At 34.6% G+C, this 17,531-nt stretch overlaps 1 protein-coding gene across 7 annotated transcripts in view; it reads left to right on the top strand.

Annotated features, from left to right (window-relative positions):
• Positions 1 to 17,531, top strand: part of ADAM22 (ADAM metallopeptidase domain 22) — a 200,415-nt gene that overhangs the window by 103,212 nt on the left and 79,672 nt on the right. For all 7 annotated transcript variants that reach the window (XM_072965063.1, XM_072965059.1, XM_072965058.1 and 4 more), the window contains exon 4: positions 2,101 to 2,167. In XM_072965063.1, the coding sequence (XP_072821164.1) occupies positions 2,101 to 2,167 (67 nt within the window). The remainder of the gene's footprint in view (positions 1 to 2,100; positions 2,168 to 17,531) is intronic.

The raw sequence follows: 17,531 nt of genomic DNA, 5'->3' as shown, positions 1-17,531 counted from the left end.
GTGTATCTTGAATATTTAATGGCTCTTGTCTGTTGATTACATGATGAACATTGATTGCCCAGGTGCCTTATGAATATTAGGTACCTGTGGTTCTCCATCCCTTTTATCAGTGTGAGATACATACTTGGTCTTTTTACTTATATTTTACACATCCTACGCATTCTGCCCACATCTAACAAAGTTTTGCTTCCTAACTGCTTATCTATACTTAAAACATCTTAAAACACTTAAAAGTGTTTTGCCTATATTTCATAAACTTCATACTTATTCACCTAACAGAACTGAAGATTTGCAAAAGCAAATGCACATTAAATCTGCCCAGGAATTTCTAACAAGAAATTTGTAACAAGAAACAGGATATAAATGTCTTGTTTAAGACACTTTTAGTTGTGTTTTCTGCAAATTGCAGCGTAGAGCATTCTAACTGGTTCCCCCATAAAGTTAGTAGGAAAATGTATTCCAAAGACAAATTAAACAGGGACTTAGACAATAATTATAGATTTACTAAATGGTAATGTAAGCATCAGATACTATAAGAAGCTCTCTCTGGTGCCCCCATTAATGTAATGCTTGTTTGAGCTTTCTGTTCACATTTCAAGCAACTGTAAGTACAGTGCTTATCATGGTAGCCCTTGTGCTTAGAAATTCACCTTTTTTTATGACTGTGACAATTTTGGCTTGGTGACCTTCAGAGCACTGTGAAAAAGATTTTTTTAGATGGCTAAATGTCTATTAATAAAGGAGTAGATTTAGAATTTATATTTTTATTTATTCATTTTAAATTTATTTATATTTTAGTACTTTAAAACTGTAAAGACTTTAAGACTTTTTATGGCAGTTGTGTCTTGAGTTGCCTCTATTAAAGGGGAAGTTTTTCAAAAAATTTTTTTCAAAAAAATTTCCCCTTTAATAGAGAATTCTGTTTAAGATTATGTAAACATATAAAAAATTATAAAAGGAGGTTGTTTAGGAGAGATTTCAAGAGTTTATTTTAAAATACTGAAGGTATATTCCTTTTTATTTCTTCTAATTTTCTTTGCTCCCTTTTAATTTTTTTTTGTGGTGGACACTAATATTTTGTTAGATAACATATCACACATAACACGTGAGAAATGGTAAGGTATGGTAGTATATGGAAACCATATGATATATTTCCAGAGGAAGCTCTAATTTGTAAAGATGCATGCAACCCAGTACAGCACTATTTACAGTAGCCAACACATGGAAATAACCTAAATGTCCATCGACAGATGACTGGATAAAGAAGTAGTAGTATAAGTATGCAATGGAATACTACTTAGCCATAAATAAGAATAAAATAATGACATTTGCAGCAATATGGGTGGACCTGGAGATCATCATTCTAAGTGAAGTAAGCCAGAAAGAGAAAGAAAAATGCCATATGGTATCACTTATATGTAGAATCTGAAAAAAGGGCACAAATTAACTTATTTACAAAACAGAAACAAACTCACAGGTATAGAAAACAAACTTATGATTACCAGAGGGGGAAAGGGGTGGGAAAGAATAAATTGGGAGTTCGAGATTTACAGATACTAACTACTATATATGAAATAAATAAACAACAAAGTTTCGATTGTATGGCACAGGGAACTATATTCAATATCTTGTAGTAACCTCTAATGAAAAAGAATATGAAAACAAATATATATATGTATATGTATAACTGAAACATGCTGTATGCCAGAAATTGACACAGTTTTGTAAACTGACTATACTTCAGTTATAAGAAACACCCATATGATAAAAAGCTAAAGTGAAAAAGAGAGAAATAATATATCTTTAAAATAATGGAGTGCTTATGGTAGCTCTGTAACAATGGAGTGACAGGTGATTCAGTCAATTTAATCTCATCCTATCCTTTTTAAAGTATTAGGCTGTGAGTGTGTGTGTGTGTGTGTGTGTGAATGTATGTGTGTGTCTGTGTGTGTGTCTGAGAGAGATACCTATAAAGTTTTATTTTTATTTTCAAATCTGGATTAAAGAATCATTAAAACTGGAATGCTGTCAACTTGATGGCGATTTTCAACTGATTTGCATGTTTAAGGTCCTCTTTAATCATCATTTCTTTTGTTACAGTGATTTGCTGTCCTCTGAGTACGTAGAGAGACACATCGAACATGGAGGGAAGACTGTGGAAGTGAAAGTAAGTAAAATTTTCCTCTTGGGGGGAATTTTTTGAGAATCTTTGAAGTACAGATTATGATTTTAATTTTCAGTGATACTCCTAATATACAGTTTTGGAGTTTTTATATTTCAGAATTTATCAGGAAAATTTGTCACCAACTTGTTAAAAAAAACCCTTTAGTTATTAGAAAAACAATTCTTTGTGGACTATAGGAATTGTTGGAGTTATGCTTTGTGGGATTAATATTACTGCAAGTAGTTCTCTCTTTTACATGATGTCCGAGAAAATAATTTCTGAAATTTGCCTTTAATATTGGCACTGAGAACCAAGAGGCGAAATCTTGGTTCTAGGTTAGATGCACAGCTTTGCATTCATTTGGGAAGTATTTCTTTGGTAAAATTGTGAACCTATTAGGTAAACAGGGAAGCCCCAGGGAGTTTCAAATCCCTGGAGACAAACATCTCAGGATATTGGTTCTTGTCAGGTAAGCTCTGAAAAAGATTACACACTAATAAAAGCCTCTTCCAGTTATAGGCATAAGAGTGTGTGTGTCTCTTTCCTGTCTACTGATGATGAGGTCTGAAGGCATATGAGACTGAACACCGCCCAAGAGTTTCTTTAAGCCCAATGTTTAGTAGTGAGTTTAGAGTGAGTTTTAGCTGAGTGTTTGTTTTCTTCTAAACAGTGTTTAGACTATCTATTCTATCAGAATTATAATGCCATTTACTTGCTTTCTTTTTCTGATTATAAATTTGACTTATACGCACTTTAGAAAACTTGTTAGTAGAGAAAAATGTAGCAAAAAAGGAAAAGTCATCCATAAACTCATCACTGACACATAAACTTTGCTTTCATTTTGTTGTGTTTCCTTCTACTATTTTTTTCCTGTGCATATATTTATATTTTCATTTTTTACGGAGTTGATATCATATATACTTACAGTATTGTGTCTTGCTTTTTAAAAGTTAATATTATATCATGTTATAAACATTTTCCCAAGGTATTTTCCCTTAAAACCTATGTTTACTGCTTTTCAAATTAAATATATTACTATAATAAAGCTTTTTATTTAAACTCTGTTACCAATAACCAAAATAAATTATATTATCCTAGTCAAGTGACAACATGAAGGGAATTGGGTTTTGCAATTATATATTAACTTTTTATTTTGAAAATTTTCAAACATACACAGAAGTAAAAAGACTACTACAATGAACTCCCATATACCCATCATCTAGAATCAACAGTTATGAAATTTTGACAATCATTTCTCTCTCTTTCTATGTGTGTAGTATTTTAAATCAAAACTTCAATGAAGTACAATTTTTGAATTGTGGGTTTGAGTTATTTAAAACTTACCAAATTATGTTATATATTTATTAAAAGACATCCAATGTTGCCATTTAAAAATATGTAAATACATTCTTTATTTTAGAATTTATTCTAAATTCTAAACACAGACAAGTTGCAAGGTAGTATTAAGAGCTCCTGAACACCCAGTAACCACAATTTCTTCAGTTAACATTTTCCATTGCTGTGGTACATTTGTCACAACTAACAAATCAATATTTATATATTGTTAGTAAATAAACTCTATTCTTTAGTTAAAAAAATACTTTAATAACATGTACAAATTGGAGAGACCCAGGAGAACTGAATAATTGGCCAAAGTGGCTGAACCACTCACCTTAAATACTATCTTCAGCTAAAGACAAAAGAGGATGTTGGGGATACCGTTTGGGACCTCAAAGGGGATGAAGGTAATAAGACATGGAGAAGGAAAAGCAAATGTTCAGTAATCAAATGTTTGCTGGGCCCTGCAGAGACAATGGGACACAGGAACTTTAGCAACAGATTTTGCTAGGTTCCTCCCTGTCTACAGACCTAATTTGTACTATGGTTTCTATATTGATGGCTCCCTTCCGGGGACAGGTCCTCTGTCTACAGTCTTCAGGCAGTTAAGGAAATGGTCAGAGTTTCTTCCTGAGTCTTTTTGGGTCTTGATTATTTTCAGCTCCAAATGATCTGTATGCCAAAGAGACATTTTGGGTTGGCAAATTCTGTTCCCTTACAAAAGCAAATTTCAGACATTGGGACATTTTCCATCTTTATACATCTGTATCTCTCTAACTGATACACATTTAATGCAAAATCTGTTAATTTTTGCAAGTGATCTACATATAATAATTGTGCTAGTCTCTCTAGAAAGTTATTCTAAATTTACTTTAAACTGACTAATTGAATGGTAGATTGATTTATGTCACTGCGTTACTGCAGAAAGCAAATTAAGATTCTTCTGGGTATGGCATAAGAAAATGGAACCACTTTGCTTAGAGTTGGAAAAAATTTACCTCTATTTAGAAGGTACTGGACTCCTTTCATTCTCATCCTTGATTATTTGGCTTTATTCTCCACTTTGTATGACGATTTTCTGAATGCAGAGTGTATCTTACTACTTTACTAAGTTAGAGTGTTAAGGAAGCAAGTAGTTCCCTGTCTATTTCCATTTATTTCCATCAGTGGAATGATGAAATGCAAATACGAGCGTGGAAGACTGGAGGGTGGATCCAGCAATAGCTTTCGCTACAGTAGTATCCCTCTTCAGGAAATATGTACTCGATCAGAAAGCGTAGCCCACTCTGAGATCATTAGACTCCTTGGGTACATATAACACCCAGAGCACTGACTTTACCACACAACCATTGCTGATTTTCCAGCCTGAGATTTGCATTTTTTACCTGGATGGTTTGCCTAACTTGCAAGTCTATCCAACCAGGGAAATGATAAATCAAACTTCATCCAAACCCTAGGGCCAGAGAACTTTCTCCTACTAAGAAAACCACTTGGATCTCACCCATCACCTCCATTTGTTTTCAGTCCATTTAAAAATCTAACTCAAAATTCTCTCGGTTTTTCTCGGGAACCACATTTGAAAGCTCTGTGTCCCACCTTGTCCATTCAAAGTCAGTAGCCAGTTATTTTCCTGCTGGTTCCCTCATGTCTCTGCCTCTGTGCTTAGATCTTTGGGATGCTTCTATTTATGTGGAGTCTGTTAGTTCTCCTTTCTTTACTAATGACTCAGAATTTCCTTAAACTCCTCTTTTTTACTATATATTATGGAATAAATAAAATTGGACAACTGTAGCATTTTTTATTTTTCTTTTTCATCCATCTACTACCTTAAAAAAACTTAAATTTTAAAATTTCTCTTTCACCTTTTATATTAGTATGCTATGGCTGCCGTAATAAAGTACCATAGACAGGGTGGCTTAAACAAAGAAATTTATTTTCTCACAGTTCTAGAAGCTAGAAGTCCAAGTTTAAGGTGTCAGCAGGATTGGTTTCTTCTAAGGACTCTCTCCTTGGCTTGTAGATGGCCCTTCTCTTTGTGTTTCATATAATCTTCCCTCTGTATGTGTTTGTACCCTAATTTCTTCCTCTTAGAAGGGCACCAATCATATTGGATCAGGGCCCACCCTAATGACCTCATTTTAACTTAATTACCTCTTTAAAAACTCTACCATCATATATAGTTACAATGTGAGGAACTAGGGTTAGGATTTCAACACATGAATTTTAGGGGAATACAATATACAATTCAGCCCACAACACCTTCCCTAAGAGGCCTATGAATTTTTGTTTTTTTAAGTTGGCTTTTCTTCTGGAACTGCAGTAAATGAAGGGGTATGTGAGATCAACACAAAACTGTAGGAAAGAACATTTCTGGTCAGTTGGTACAAACATGGGCATACTTATCTTGAGGATGCAAAATTAAAATCAAATCCTTATAAAATCTGATTTAAACAATAGCTAGAAACCAGTCTAGTGAATGGCTCTGCTCAAGTGTCATGGAACCTTTATTTGTGAAAATCCTGGTGCAGTGCATTTGATTTAAGGGTATGAGTGTGAATGTGAGGAAAGGAAGACATTTGCATGAAAAACCACTTATTAGCTACTTCGGTGAATTTTTTTTCAAAATTAATTAATTATTTTTTATTGAAATATAGTCAGTTACAATGTGTCAATTTCTGGTGTACAGCCTGGTGAATCTTTTAGATTGCAATTTTATTTTTAAAACCTTTTTAATTGTAAAATATAACACTGACACAGAAATGAATAAAGGGTGAACACCTTATACCCACTATCCAGTTTCAGAAATAGAGCTTGGCCCCCTCTTCCATGTGCTTTTTCCCAAACCCAAGTCCCCCTTCCTCCTCTTGTAAGATTTGTGAGCACTATCCTGACTTTTATGGTTATCCTTTTCTTACTTTTGTTTATAGTTTTATCATCCAAGCATGTCTTATAGTTTAGTTTTGCCTCTTTAGTTTTTTTCTTTTTTTCGGTAAGTTATAAAAATCTTTTCCTGCCTCTTTCTCTTTTTCTTCTCCATTGCAATTTATTTGTTGAAGAAGTCAGGTTGATTATCCTATGCAGTCTCTCAGAGTCCAGATTTTGCTTTCGATTGCAATTTTATATTTACAGTAAAATGCAATACATTTTAGTGATCTTTAAGAATGATTTGTAATCTGCAAGACAGTCTATGTCTCATTGAAGGGAGTTTATTCTGATCAGATGGATTCATAATTCTGATTTTAAAGTTCTGTTTAATCCTTTTTTCCAAAGATTACAAAGATAAAGGCATCAAGCAGAAAAAAAGATGGGTTTTTTTGTTCCTTTATAAAACATGCTAAAAAAACTTAATTTCATCTTTCACTTACATTTCCAATTCATTAAAAAATTAAATTCTAAATTTGCCCCTTAGTTTAGGGGGAACTTTTGTGTGTTTGACATAAACTTTAAAAAATTTTCCTTAAACATAAAACCTCAACTAATCCGAATACCCTGAGAACAAAATCTTTTTGATTGTGGAAAAATATGCCTCTGGATTCTTAAGACAAAGTAAGCTGGAACTGATGACTAGCAGCAAATGAGTCTAAACCATGCAGTTTGCTGTTTATTGTTAGCTGGCTATTTCATCTTGAAGCTGCCAGTATTCTGGTTATTGTAGGTCTCCAGTTATATAGGCTCTGATTAAGCAGAATTTATAATACTCATAATAATAATCACTAACATTTATTGCTCGTGACGTGACAGACATGTGAATTTACATGTATTAAATCTTCAAAACAACCTGTGATTATAATTATAACTATTATCCCACTAAACAGGAAACTGAGTACCAAGAGGTCACATAGCTTGCTGAAAGTAACAGTAGTAGTGGTAGAACTGCAGTTTGAACCTAGGTTATCCGTCTCCAGAGCTGACTCTTTTACCAGGTTATCTACCATATATTCTACAGCATGTAAAATAGGATAACCATAAAAATTGAAATGTATTTTATTTAGACTTGTTATTTATATATATATATAATCTCATTTTTTGGAGGTACCTAACAATTACTCCTTCATAGTCTTATCTTTAACCTGAAATGGTGGTCTACTTAAAGACCTTTTAGATATTCCTCTCAAATTTGGTTATGCATTGGGGTAGTTTTTCTGTAACATTAGTTGCCTTGGGCAGAAGTGGTAAAGACATACTCTAGTACAAAGCCTGTTTTATTTTTCACCTCTCAAGAAAATAGCCATAGTAGGAGTTTTAGAACGACAGGAGAGGAATGATAAATCCTTTGTATATGTCTGGGTAGGGGAGGAAGCAGATTTCCTTGGAGTCAAAAAGTAAAAATGGACATCTTGATAGAGATAGGATTGATTTATTGTGTTATTGCCAATGAAAGAGCAGGACCAGTCATCAATATTATTAGTTCTGATAGTATTTTTTTTGGTTAAATTATTTGATCTCATGATAATAATCAAAAGTAATAGGTGCTGAGTGTCTTTTATATTCGTTCAAATTATTTCTAAACAGTATGTGAGCACTCCCAACTTGTCTTTGGATCAGGAGTCTAATTGTTAAGGATGGATAGGTACAGAGACCCCCATTTTACAGTATTGACTTTTGACTGGCTCTTAACTGGTTACTACCCATCACTTAGTTGAATTGAGTGCAAGGATCATTGTCTCAATGTCTAAATTGTGTCTTTAGTGGCAGTAAGAAGATGGATAAGAAAGCAGAGTGGGTCAAAGTTGAAGTCTGGAAATGGGTAAAGGAATTGGAGAGAGTGCTGTGTGTTGGGAAGCAGGTGTCAGAGGGGAAAGTGTCTGCTTAAGGGGAGAGAGAGGTTATTGTGACTCTAGGGAACTGTTTCATCTGATGGAATGGTGGTGTAATTTTCCTTAAAAATATTTTTTAGGCAAACTGAAATGGCCACTGTCCTTTCTGAAAACAGAGTAGCAGGGGCATTGATGTAGAAGCAAAGAGTAAGCTTGAATTTTTCTGCAAAGTAATTTTTATCCTGCTGGTTACATCCATCTTCCCTCCTTGGGGTTGGAGCTCCATGAAAGACTTCTGGCCTAGAACAGTATCATCTCCTAGCAGGTGGCTCTGCTACAGGTAGGGTCTCTAGATTTTATTTCCCTAAGTCAGATTTCCAACTCAATTCTATTTTCTTAAAAAATATATACTTTTTAAAAACTCTGCCTTCATCTTTTTGTTTTCCACAATATGTCAGTGACTGGCAAAAAATACTAGTGGAGGGCAGATATTTGACATCACTTAGAAAAATTTACATATGGCGACTGTCAGGACAGCAGACACTTTCCTGACTATGTGCTAACTTTGTGACTTCTATAAACCTGAAAAGCAGCCATAGGAAATTGTGGTTTTGAATTGTATTCAAGCTTGCTTATATTGTTCTATGGGTTTCTCCGCAAGGAACATAATTCTCAATACTTGAATACTTCAAAAGGTGCACAAAAGTGTGTTAAAGGGCTAATGTTTCTTAAGATGTCTTTTAAGATGTTTTCTTTGCCAGAAAAACCCCACAAATAATTAAAGACACTATAAGATATTGTTGACTCCTTTTTTAGGTAAAAAATGTCCTCAGTTTGTCATTAGTGATAGAATTAAGCAAATTTAAGGTGTATGCTATAGTTTAGTGACTTCATTTTGCTGCTTCTACTTTTTTTTTAAATAACAAGACTTTATTTAACATATCCTTTTATGAGACATAGGTTTTTCTCAAATTCATTGCATGTAATTCAATAGTACATAAATGCTTGAACCATTTCTTTTCTTGGCCTTGGGGAGCACAAAAATAGCTATTCATCTGCCAAAGTGTCTTTATATATGTTTATTGCAGCAGAAAAGATGAACTAAGGGGTTAATCTGTTTTTGCTTATCCTGGATATCAAGTTTCCTTATTGATTCTCAAAACAGCATTACCATCCAGAATCTTAGTTCTTTCTACAGAAGCAAGAAGAGTAAGTGATTAAGAAGAAAAGAAAAACCAGGCCTTGGTGTGCAGTAAATTTTGCTTCATGCATTAGTACAGAGTCAGACACACTGCTGTATCAGTGATAATCTGAAGTAGAGACATGTGTGTGTGAGTGTGTGTGTGTGTGTGTGTATGTGTGTGTGTTTCAAATAGCTTTTAGGTTATCTTTGTTTTTGAGGCTGTCTCTCAAATGAAATGCAAGCAACAGCCACTGTAGCCAAAAAATCTATAAAAAGGCTTTTAAAAATCTTGTCTTCCTTTTTTTTTTTCAAGGAGAGCAACTCAGCAACTGCATTTCTCATCCAAAATGCCATTCTCATTTAAAACTTCCCCTTACATTTGAGAAACATGCTTCCTATCTTGATTTCTCACTACTGTAGCTTTTTTAAATGAATGGGTTTTTTAAAATTTTTTCGGAACCTCTTGGATAAGCGAATAATACTTAGTCACCTAGACAGTAATGAAGTCCTATGGCCTGAGAAGATTTTAGAAAGGATTTTTTTTAATGAATCTATTTATAGAAATTGTCACCTAACCTCTTTAGTTTTATCACCCTAAATTTCAAATTGAAGTTTTAGGCATTTCCCCTGACTCTGTGGAGATGGGGAGACCTTTATCCAGTAAAGAAACTCAGCAATGTGCATTTTAAGACTAGCTGAGGGGCAGACTATCAATCAGAGAACTTCAGTTGGTCCTTTGGGGGCGCCTGCTGCCATGGTAACTGGGATTTTTTTTTAAAAAAACAGCTTTTTCGAGATACAGTTCATATACCATAGAATGAAGGGTATTAGGTCTCTATTTTGTCCATTAGGAAGTACATATTCCTTAACTGTTTGTGTGTAAACAGAGTTGATTAAAATGATCACAATTAATGAAGCAGAGATAGGAATGCCTGGCAGATGCAACTATCCATATGTTAGAATCTGTGTTAATGTTCTTCTTGCTGCGTTTTCTGTGAGATTTAGGTTAAGAACTCTCAGCACTGAGCCCAAACTCTGAGAGCAGAGCCCCTGGTGAAGGATGAAGGAAAACTTCAGGTGCAGGTGTCACAGGTTGTGGGATGGGCATGTGGGTACCTCACACAGTTTCTTTCTGCCAGAGCGGAAATTTCAGATGTCATAGCTATGGATCTGGTATCTTTTTACACTACTGGAAAACAAGTTAACCACAAATAGACGTATTTTAAAATTAGACAACTTGGAGAAATTTTTCTCAAGTCCATTCTCTGAAATAGTTTAGCCATAACTTAACATCAGTCTGACTAGTAATAATATTACAATGATTAAAAAATATTGCTCAAGATATTTTCCTTATACCCAAATATTTAATTACCAGCTATAGCTAAATTACTTGTAAATTTTACTATATTTAATAACTTCATTACCTCCAAACTGTTGACATAAATGATTTTTCTTAAACCTCAGGATATAAGAATCCTATAAAAATGAGATCTAGGCTTTCTAAAAAGTAAATATACGAGTAGGGTTAATTATCTAGGAATTTGAGAAGAGGTTATTGAATTAAATTTCAGGGATTGTGGTGGGATTCAATTCGAGAATCTTCTGTTTTAGAATTGATTCTTTAACTGCAAATAGGATCACTGCAGGAAACCTTGTCTTTAGGGTCCTGTGGTTTTGAGCTGCTGCCCATTTTTAAATACTTTCAGTTTTAAATGGTGAATTATATCAGAAGGAGGACTTACTGATTTTCTCTATTACAAATACAAGAGCCGTGATATCCTTATAGAAGTATTATAATGTATTTTATTTTTTTAATTTTTGGTGGGAAGAGGTAATTAGGTTTTGATGTATTTATTTATTTATTTATAATGAAGGTACTGGGGATTGAACCCAGGACCTTGTGCATGTTAAGCATGCCTCTACCACTGAGCTATACCCTCCCCACATAACGTTTTTTAAATGCTGAACAATAGTATAGCTGGAAAAACCATATATTTGATGGTTGGTATGTGGGAGGCCTAGTGAGCTGCTTTCACTGATTGATAATTACCACATGTTACTGTCTGGTGGAAAGACTGTGCTTTCGTTTTCTATCTGTTAACTCCAGGACTAAGTCTTGGGGGCCAGTAACTGCTGCCAGGGGTTTAATCCCAGTTGCTAGGAAGGGTTAACCTCTTCTCCTTATAAAGCCAAACTCACTTTGCTTCCTTAAGGCTATTGGTGGCATGTTCTCTTCAGCTAATAAAACATACCATAACAGAATTCATAAATATGTAAGTTTTGCTATGCTTCTGTTTTGTATCATTCTCAGAATTTGAAATTTTTGCGAATAATTATTGTACCCATAGGTGCTCATTTTACCATCCTGGATTTCCCATTTTGTACAGTCGCTATCACTTTGAATCATATTGATATCCTTGATGGGATCAATACCTGTAACTGGACTGAGGAATAATAGGAGTAGGATTACTTATAGCAGTTGGAGAAATAGCAAACACTTGTGTGGTACTTACTATGTGTCGGGCATTAGTCTAATAAGCGTTTCACGTATATTAAGTCATTTAGTTCCCAAACAATGCCCTTGGGATCCTCATTTTGCAGATGAGGAAACTGAGTCCAGAAAGTTTAACTAACTTGCCTTAGAACTTGGAGCCAGGCAGTCTGGTGCCAGAATTCATGCTGTTATCCACTATAGTCTACTCTCTCTATGGAAACCAGTAATTATAATAGCAGAGGAATCAGAATGCAAATATTTAAATTACTGCACTTCATTTTACTATTTGCAATCACATCTTCCTAAACAATTGTTTTAGTAAGCCATGTGTTGAAGATGTAATTGTTGGGTTCAGGTGAATCTCTATAATTCTAAATGTAAAATTTCCATTATCCTAAAGAAAAGTAAATACCTTCTAAGGAAGCCCTGTTTTTTCTACCATTTTCTCTTACGGTTTATTTTTAGATCTCCTTAGTACTACTTAGAAGTTAGACTAAGTATTGTTCAGTAGAGGGAATTGCTGTAGCTTTTGAACTGTAACCATATGAAATAGTTTGCACATGGCAAACACGTGGCTCGTATGCCCATCTTATGCTTATGTGTACACGCATCTGCATGTGGAAGAAATGTGAAGTTTTTATGGACAAGAGTAGCTAAGCTGAAACATGTCCTCATCCTGGCAAGAGACTAGAAGATATTTCGTTGTATCCCTGCCAAGGTGCTTCGAAGCGCCCATCCTCCTCCCTTCCCTAACACACACACCTGCACACCCACACTCACACACACCCTGCCAGGGAAGAGAGTGAAAGAGCCACACAAATCTAATAAACAAACACATAAAATGTTTTTCTTCCTTACATGTAACAGTTATTCCCGATATGTGTCCTAACTTTACTTTTTAATCTACCACAGGTCATCTATCCACAAGTCATCTATTTAATATCTTTTTGATGTGTTGGACACTGCATTTTTCCCCTGGCAGGCTTGTGCAGACATATGTTCCTCTGCCATCTTGTCATCAGTGTGGTTTCAGGGAGGTCTCAGATTTCATAATTTAATTCTCTTTGCATTATTGGAAAAATTCTTTGGGGATTAAGTAAATTTTGCTTTCCCTTGGGACCAGCAAGGTTGCTCAAGGTCCATCACTGTGTATAATGTATCAGCTGCCTTAATGGCATTGTGAAGATTGCAAGTAGTCTTAACGCTGTAGCCAGAAGAAAATATATTGGCCCATTACCAGTTTATACAGGTCAGGTATCTTAGTGCTGGGAGTAAGGAAAACTGGAAAGTGACAGCTGGTGTCAGCATGAGTTCTGTTTCTAAGCTCTGTTTGTAACCTATTTAAGTAGAAAGTCCTCTTTATTTTCTTTCTAGTGTAAGATTTTTTTCCAGTTAAGTATCTGAAGAATTATTTCATCTGTTAATGTTTGAGACATTATCTATAAACTTAAAAAGACATGTTCAGCTAGCTGTAAATTAAAAAAATTAAAAGTAGCACTAACAGTATTTCTATATATAGAACTAATTAACTATTTTATAATAATGTTCCTATTTTAATTCTAATTACAGAACTAATCTTTGCACTATACAATGTCTTACGCAAATATATTTTCAAAACATTTTTTGAAATAAAAGTTAACTATTAAAGTAATTATGATTGAGCAGGAAGTTGTGAAAATGTTGTTTTTGACATGTTTGAAACTGAAGCTAAAAAAAAAAAATCACAAATTGTTCCCATGGTATTGTCCCAAACTAGTATTTTTTAAAATTTATTTATAAAAAATTCTTATTTTCTGGTGAATTAATGGCCACTACAAAAATAAGAGCAGGCAATAAAGGAGAATTAATACCATGGTATTGAATAGTTTGAATGTTTTCAGTTGAGTTTGGAGATAATTGATCAGATTTCCAGCTAATGTTTTACTATAGCAGCCTTCTCATTGCATCTATGAGGTAGATCCAGATACACTTGGTTAACCCCATAGGAAACTCCGTAAGTATTAAAAAAAAAAAATGGGAAATGACAAACATGTGCCCACTGAAGCAGTTGCTAAGAAAAAACTACTTCATTTTTTCAGGCTTAGAGTCACTTTTTATCAGGTACAATCCTTAAGTACTAGTCTGCCTCCCTAAAGGATGTTGTTTGAGAAATTCCTCCTTAGTAAGCCAACCCTTTGTTTGTACCTTTAAATAATTCCTGAGATAATTCAAAATCATCCATGGAGGAGTAAAAATGGCCATTGAATGCCAGTATTGAGTTCTTGAGCACAGTGTTTAAGGCTCAAGGTGCAAGAGAGAAAAGAGATGCTGCAATGCAGCCTTCTTTTGGCAGCCTGAAGTCTTCCTTATTTATCCTTCCTTCTTCACAAAAAGAGTAGATGGGCGGATGCAATAGGAGCAAAGTGAAATGAAAGAAAAAGTTCACAGTGAAAGTGAGAAAAAAATGTCCTTTTCTTCTTTACCTCAAACCCTCATATAGTTATATTTTCTTTAAAAAAGGAGAGGAAAGCAACAACAAAAACATCCTTCTCAGATGGAACAGAAATCTTTTTCTTCCTTTTTATAGAGAAGCCGAGTATGCTTTCTTTTTTGTGCCACAGTTTTCTAGTCATTTATATTTTTTCTTATTAATGTTCAAACCTTAACCTAGAATAAGGTTTTAGATAATATGTATGTTTTATGCTAAAGGATTCACATAGAGCAACACATTTTAAAGTTTGTTGTTTGTAAAAAGATACAATGATGTAGTAGTTTCCTGGAAAGAGTTATAATTTCATGAGTTTATAATTATATAGTCACTGTATGTGGTCCACATTGATTTTCCATTCTCCCAGTTTAGAACTTCATCACAGAGAACCTGATAAGTACTCTCTCTGCATTACAGTAATTTGTTGCTGAGGAGCATTTTGTGGGAACCTGAAATGTTTTAGTAGTCTGATCAGACATTTTTATATTAATGGGTCTATAAATGATTACCTGAGAGCTGAAAAAATAATTTCTCTTGCCTATTCTGTGGTTAAAAATAAGCAATTCTGGAAGCTCTGTTTGACTTAATAATAGAACTGAAGGTCAGGTGTACTGTATTATTTGTGTAGCAATAATGAATATTGTTAAATGAAGTTATAGGAAACTAGAATGGCTGGCTAGAGGTAATTAAGATACAGGTTAATCTTTTTATATGAAGGATGCTATAATAGACACCTGCAGTTTATTCCAATGAGCCAAGCTTCTCAGAAGCCAAATCTCTGGATTATGAACATAAAAATTCATTTGGTCACATTAAAAGAGATGAAAAGTTGTGCTATATTGAATAGTGTCCCCTCAAAATTCATGTCCCCTAGTACCTGTGAATGTGACTATTTTTTGCAAATAGGGTCCTTTCAGATGTGCTCAATTGGAAAGCTCTAATCTAATGACTGGTGTGTCCTTATAGAGGGAAGTTTAGACACAGAGACAGACACACAGGAAGAATGCCATATGAAGACAGTGACAGAGATTCGAGGATGCGTCTCAGGGAACACTGAGAATTGTTGGCAACCACTAGAATTTAGGAAGAAGCAAGGAAGGATTCTTCTCGAGACCCTTCAAAGGGAGCATGACTCTACCAACACCTTGATTTCAGATTTCCAGTCTCCAGAACTGTGAGGAAATATGTTTCTGTTGTTTTAAGCCATTCAGGGTTTGGTAATTTGTTACAACAGTCCTAGGAAATTAATACAGAAGGCATTTTGATTATAACTAATGTAAAACAATTAAAGTACATGCTGGAGGTGCCTGAGCCTGCAGACAAGAGGAGAGCCTAACTTCTAAAAATGGATTGCTTCTCAAAAGACTTTACCAGTTATTCAGTTTGGGTGCTTGTGAGCTGTAAGTCCTGGGACCCTATCATTGTTTTCATGTTTTGTTTTCCACAGCTGACATTACCCAGGGTAATTCACTATAAGGAAAGACTCCTGCACAATAGTCAAAACAGTTTGTAAGTTGACTGGGTCCCTAAAGGGCTTTTAAAAAAAACAAAAACTAAAGACAAAAAACGACCTGAACGCTCACAAGAAAGTTATAGCCCCTATTTTCTGTGGTGTTTGCTGTCTTCCAATAAGACTCTTTTCCTTATCACTTTTGTTTATACCCGGTGGCTTTCTAGTTCTGTCTCTTTTCTCCTTTCTTGTGGAAACTTTGGCTACAATAATATTCAAGAATATTTGCTACAATAATATTCTTATATATCTTGCCTCTTCAACAGAAACCGTGAATCTTTTAAATGAAGTTATTCTCGTTTTTTGTCACTTAGTTTTGACTACTTTTAGTTTTTAAGATTTTTTTTGGCTGAAGAATCTTTTCTAGGGCTTATCAATGAATATTGAAATAGTGCAGAGAATTTGAATGATCATTTAACTCTAGATGTTGGAATGAGCTGATGTTTTGGAGACTGCTTGAACAACTGGAACTTGGAAAGGGATGGCAAACCCAAATGTCCAAAGGTATCAACCAGAAGTATAAATGAGAGGCAAACTAGCTGTGATAAAAGGAAGAATGTGTGCTTTATTCATCTGCAGCTGATTTGTGACCTACAGGAAAGTGGAAATGTGGAAGTGGAGGTCTACTGTTAAACAAATCCCCTAATTTTGGGGGGGAAATGGAAATTCAAGTTTCAATAAAGCTGCAAAGTGCTGAGAGACTAACAGACTAACAAATTAGTCTGTTACAGTTTCCTCTGTGCTGGCAGAAGACTAGAGACCCCTGGGTCAAAGACAAAGGATTTTGTTACCCATGGCAATAGAAGTAGCCAGAATATCAACACTTTCTTAGACTTGTATCTTGAGCCTTTGTCCCCAGAGGGTGATAAATGAAAGGGCCAGGTGACACCTGTACACACAGTCTGTTGTGTCACTAGAGAAATTCTGAATTTAGAAAACCTGAGTCTTTTATAACAGGAAGTAAACATGCTTGTTCTTTGCTCTGGAGGGAGATATCTCTATCTTCAAAGGCTTTGCACTATACAAACATCCTTGAAAGGGTTGTCCAGAACAATCTCAGGCCATGAGGAGTCCTAGATTATTATTACAGCAAAGCGTTATTGAGTAACCTTTTGGAAGTTATTTCTATGGGTTATATTAAAAATGACATTTTAATAAGTCATTTAAACTAAGCCTGTTTACATAAGGGTAGTTTTGGGGGTTTTTTTGTCTTTTGAAACCTATAGTACTAAGTTAGAGTCTAAGAAGTATTCATTTATACGCTTGATGCTGGCTTTATATTTCATAACCCAGTATACTAACAAAACAAATTTTAGGGATTAATATGGGGTTGCCAATCTTTTTATTTTACCGTGTATGGAAACAGCCCCTTCAAAATACCTAAATTCTGTTTACTGTTTCTACCAATTTGAAAAGAATAAATATGACAACTAGTGCAATATGGTACCCAGGATTGGCTCCTGGAACAGAAAGAGAAAATGAATGGAAACATTAAAGAAATATAAATGTTTAGAGCCTAGTAAAAAGTAGCATACCAGTGCTAGTGTTTTAGTTTCAATAAATGTACTCAGCTGACATAAAATGTTAACAGTGGGAGAAACTGGATGATAGGTATATT

This window comes from Vicugna pacos, chromosome 7 (genome assembly GCF_048564905.1).
Source record: "Vicugna pacos chromosome 7, VicPac4, whole genome shotgun sequence".
NCBI lineage: Eukaryota > Metazoa > Chordata > Mammalia > Artiodactyla > Camelidae > Vicugna > Vicugna pacos.
The sequence above is the reverse complement of the archived record's forward strand: the minus strand, read 5'-3'. Positions and strand labels throughout refer to the sequence as shown.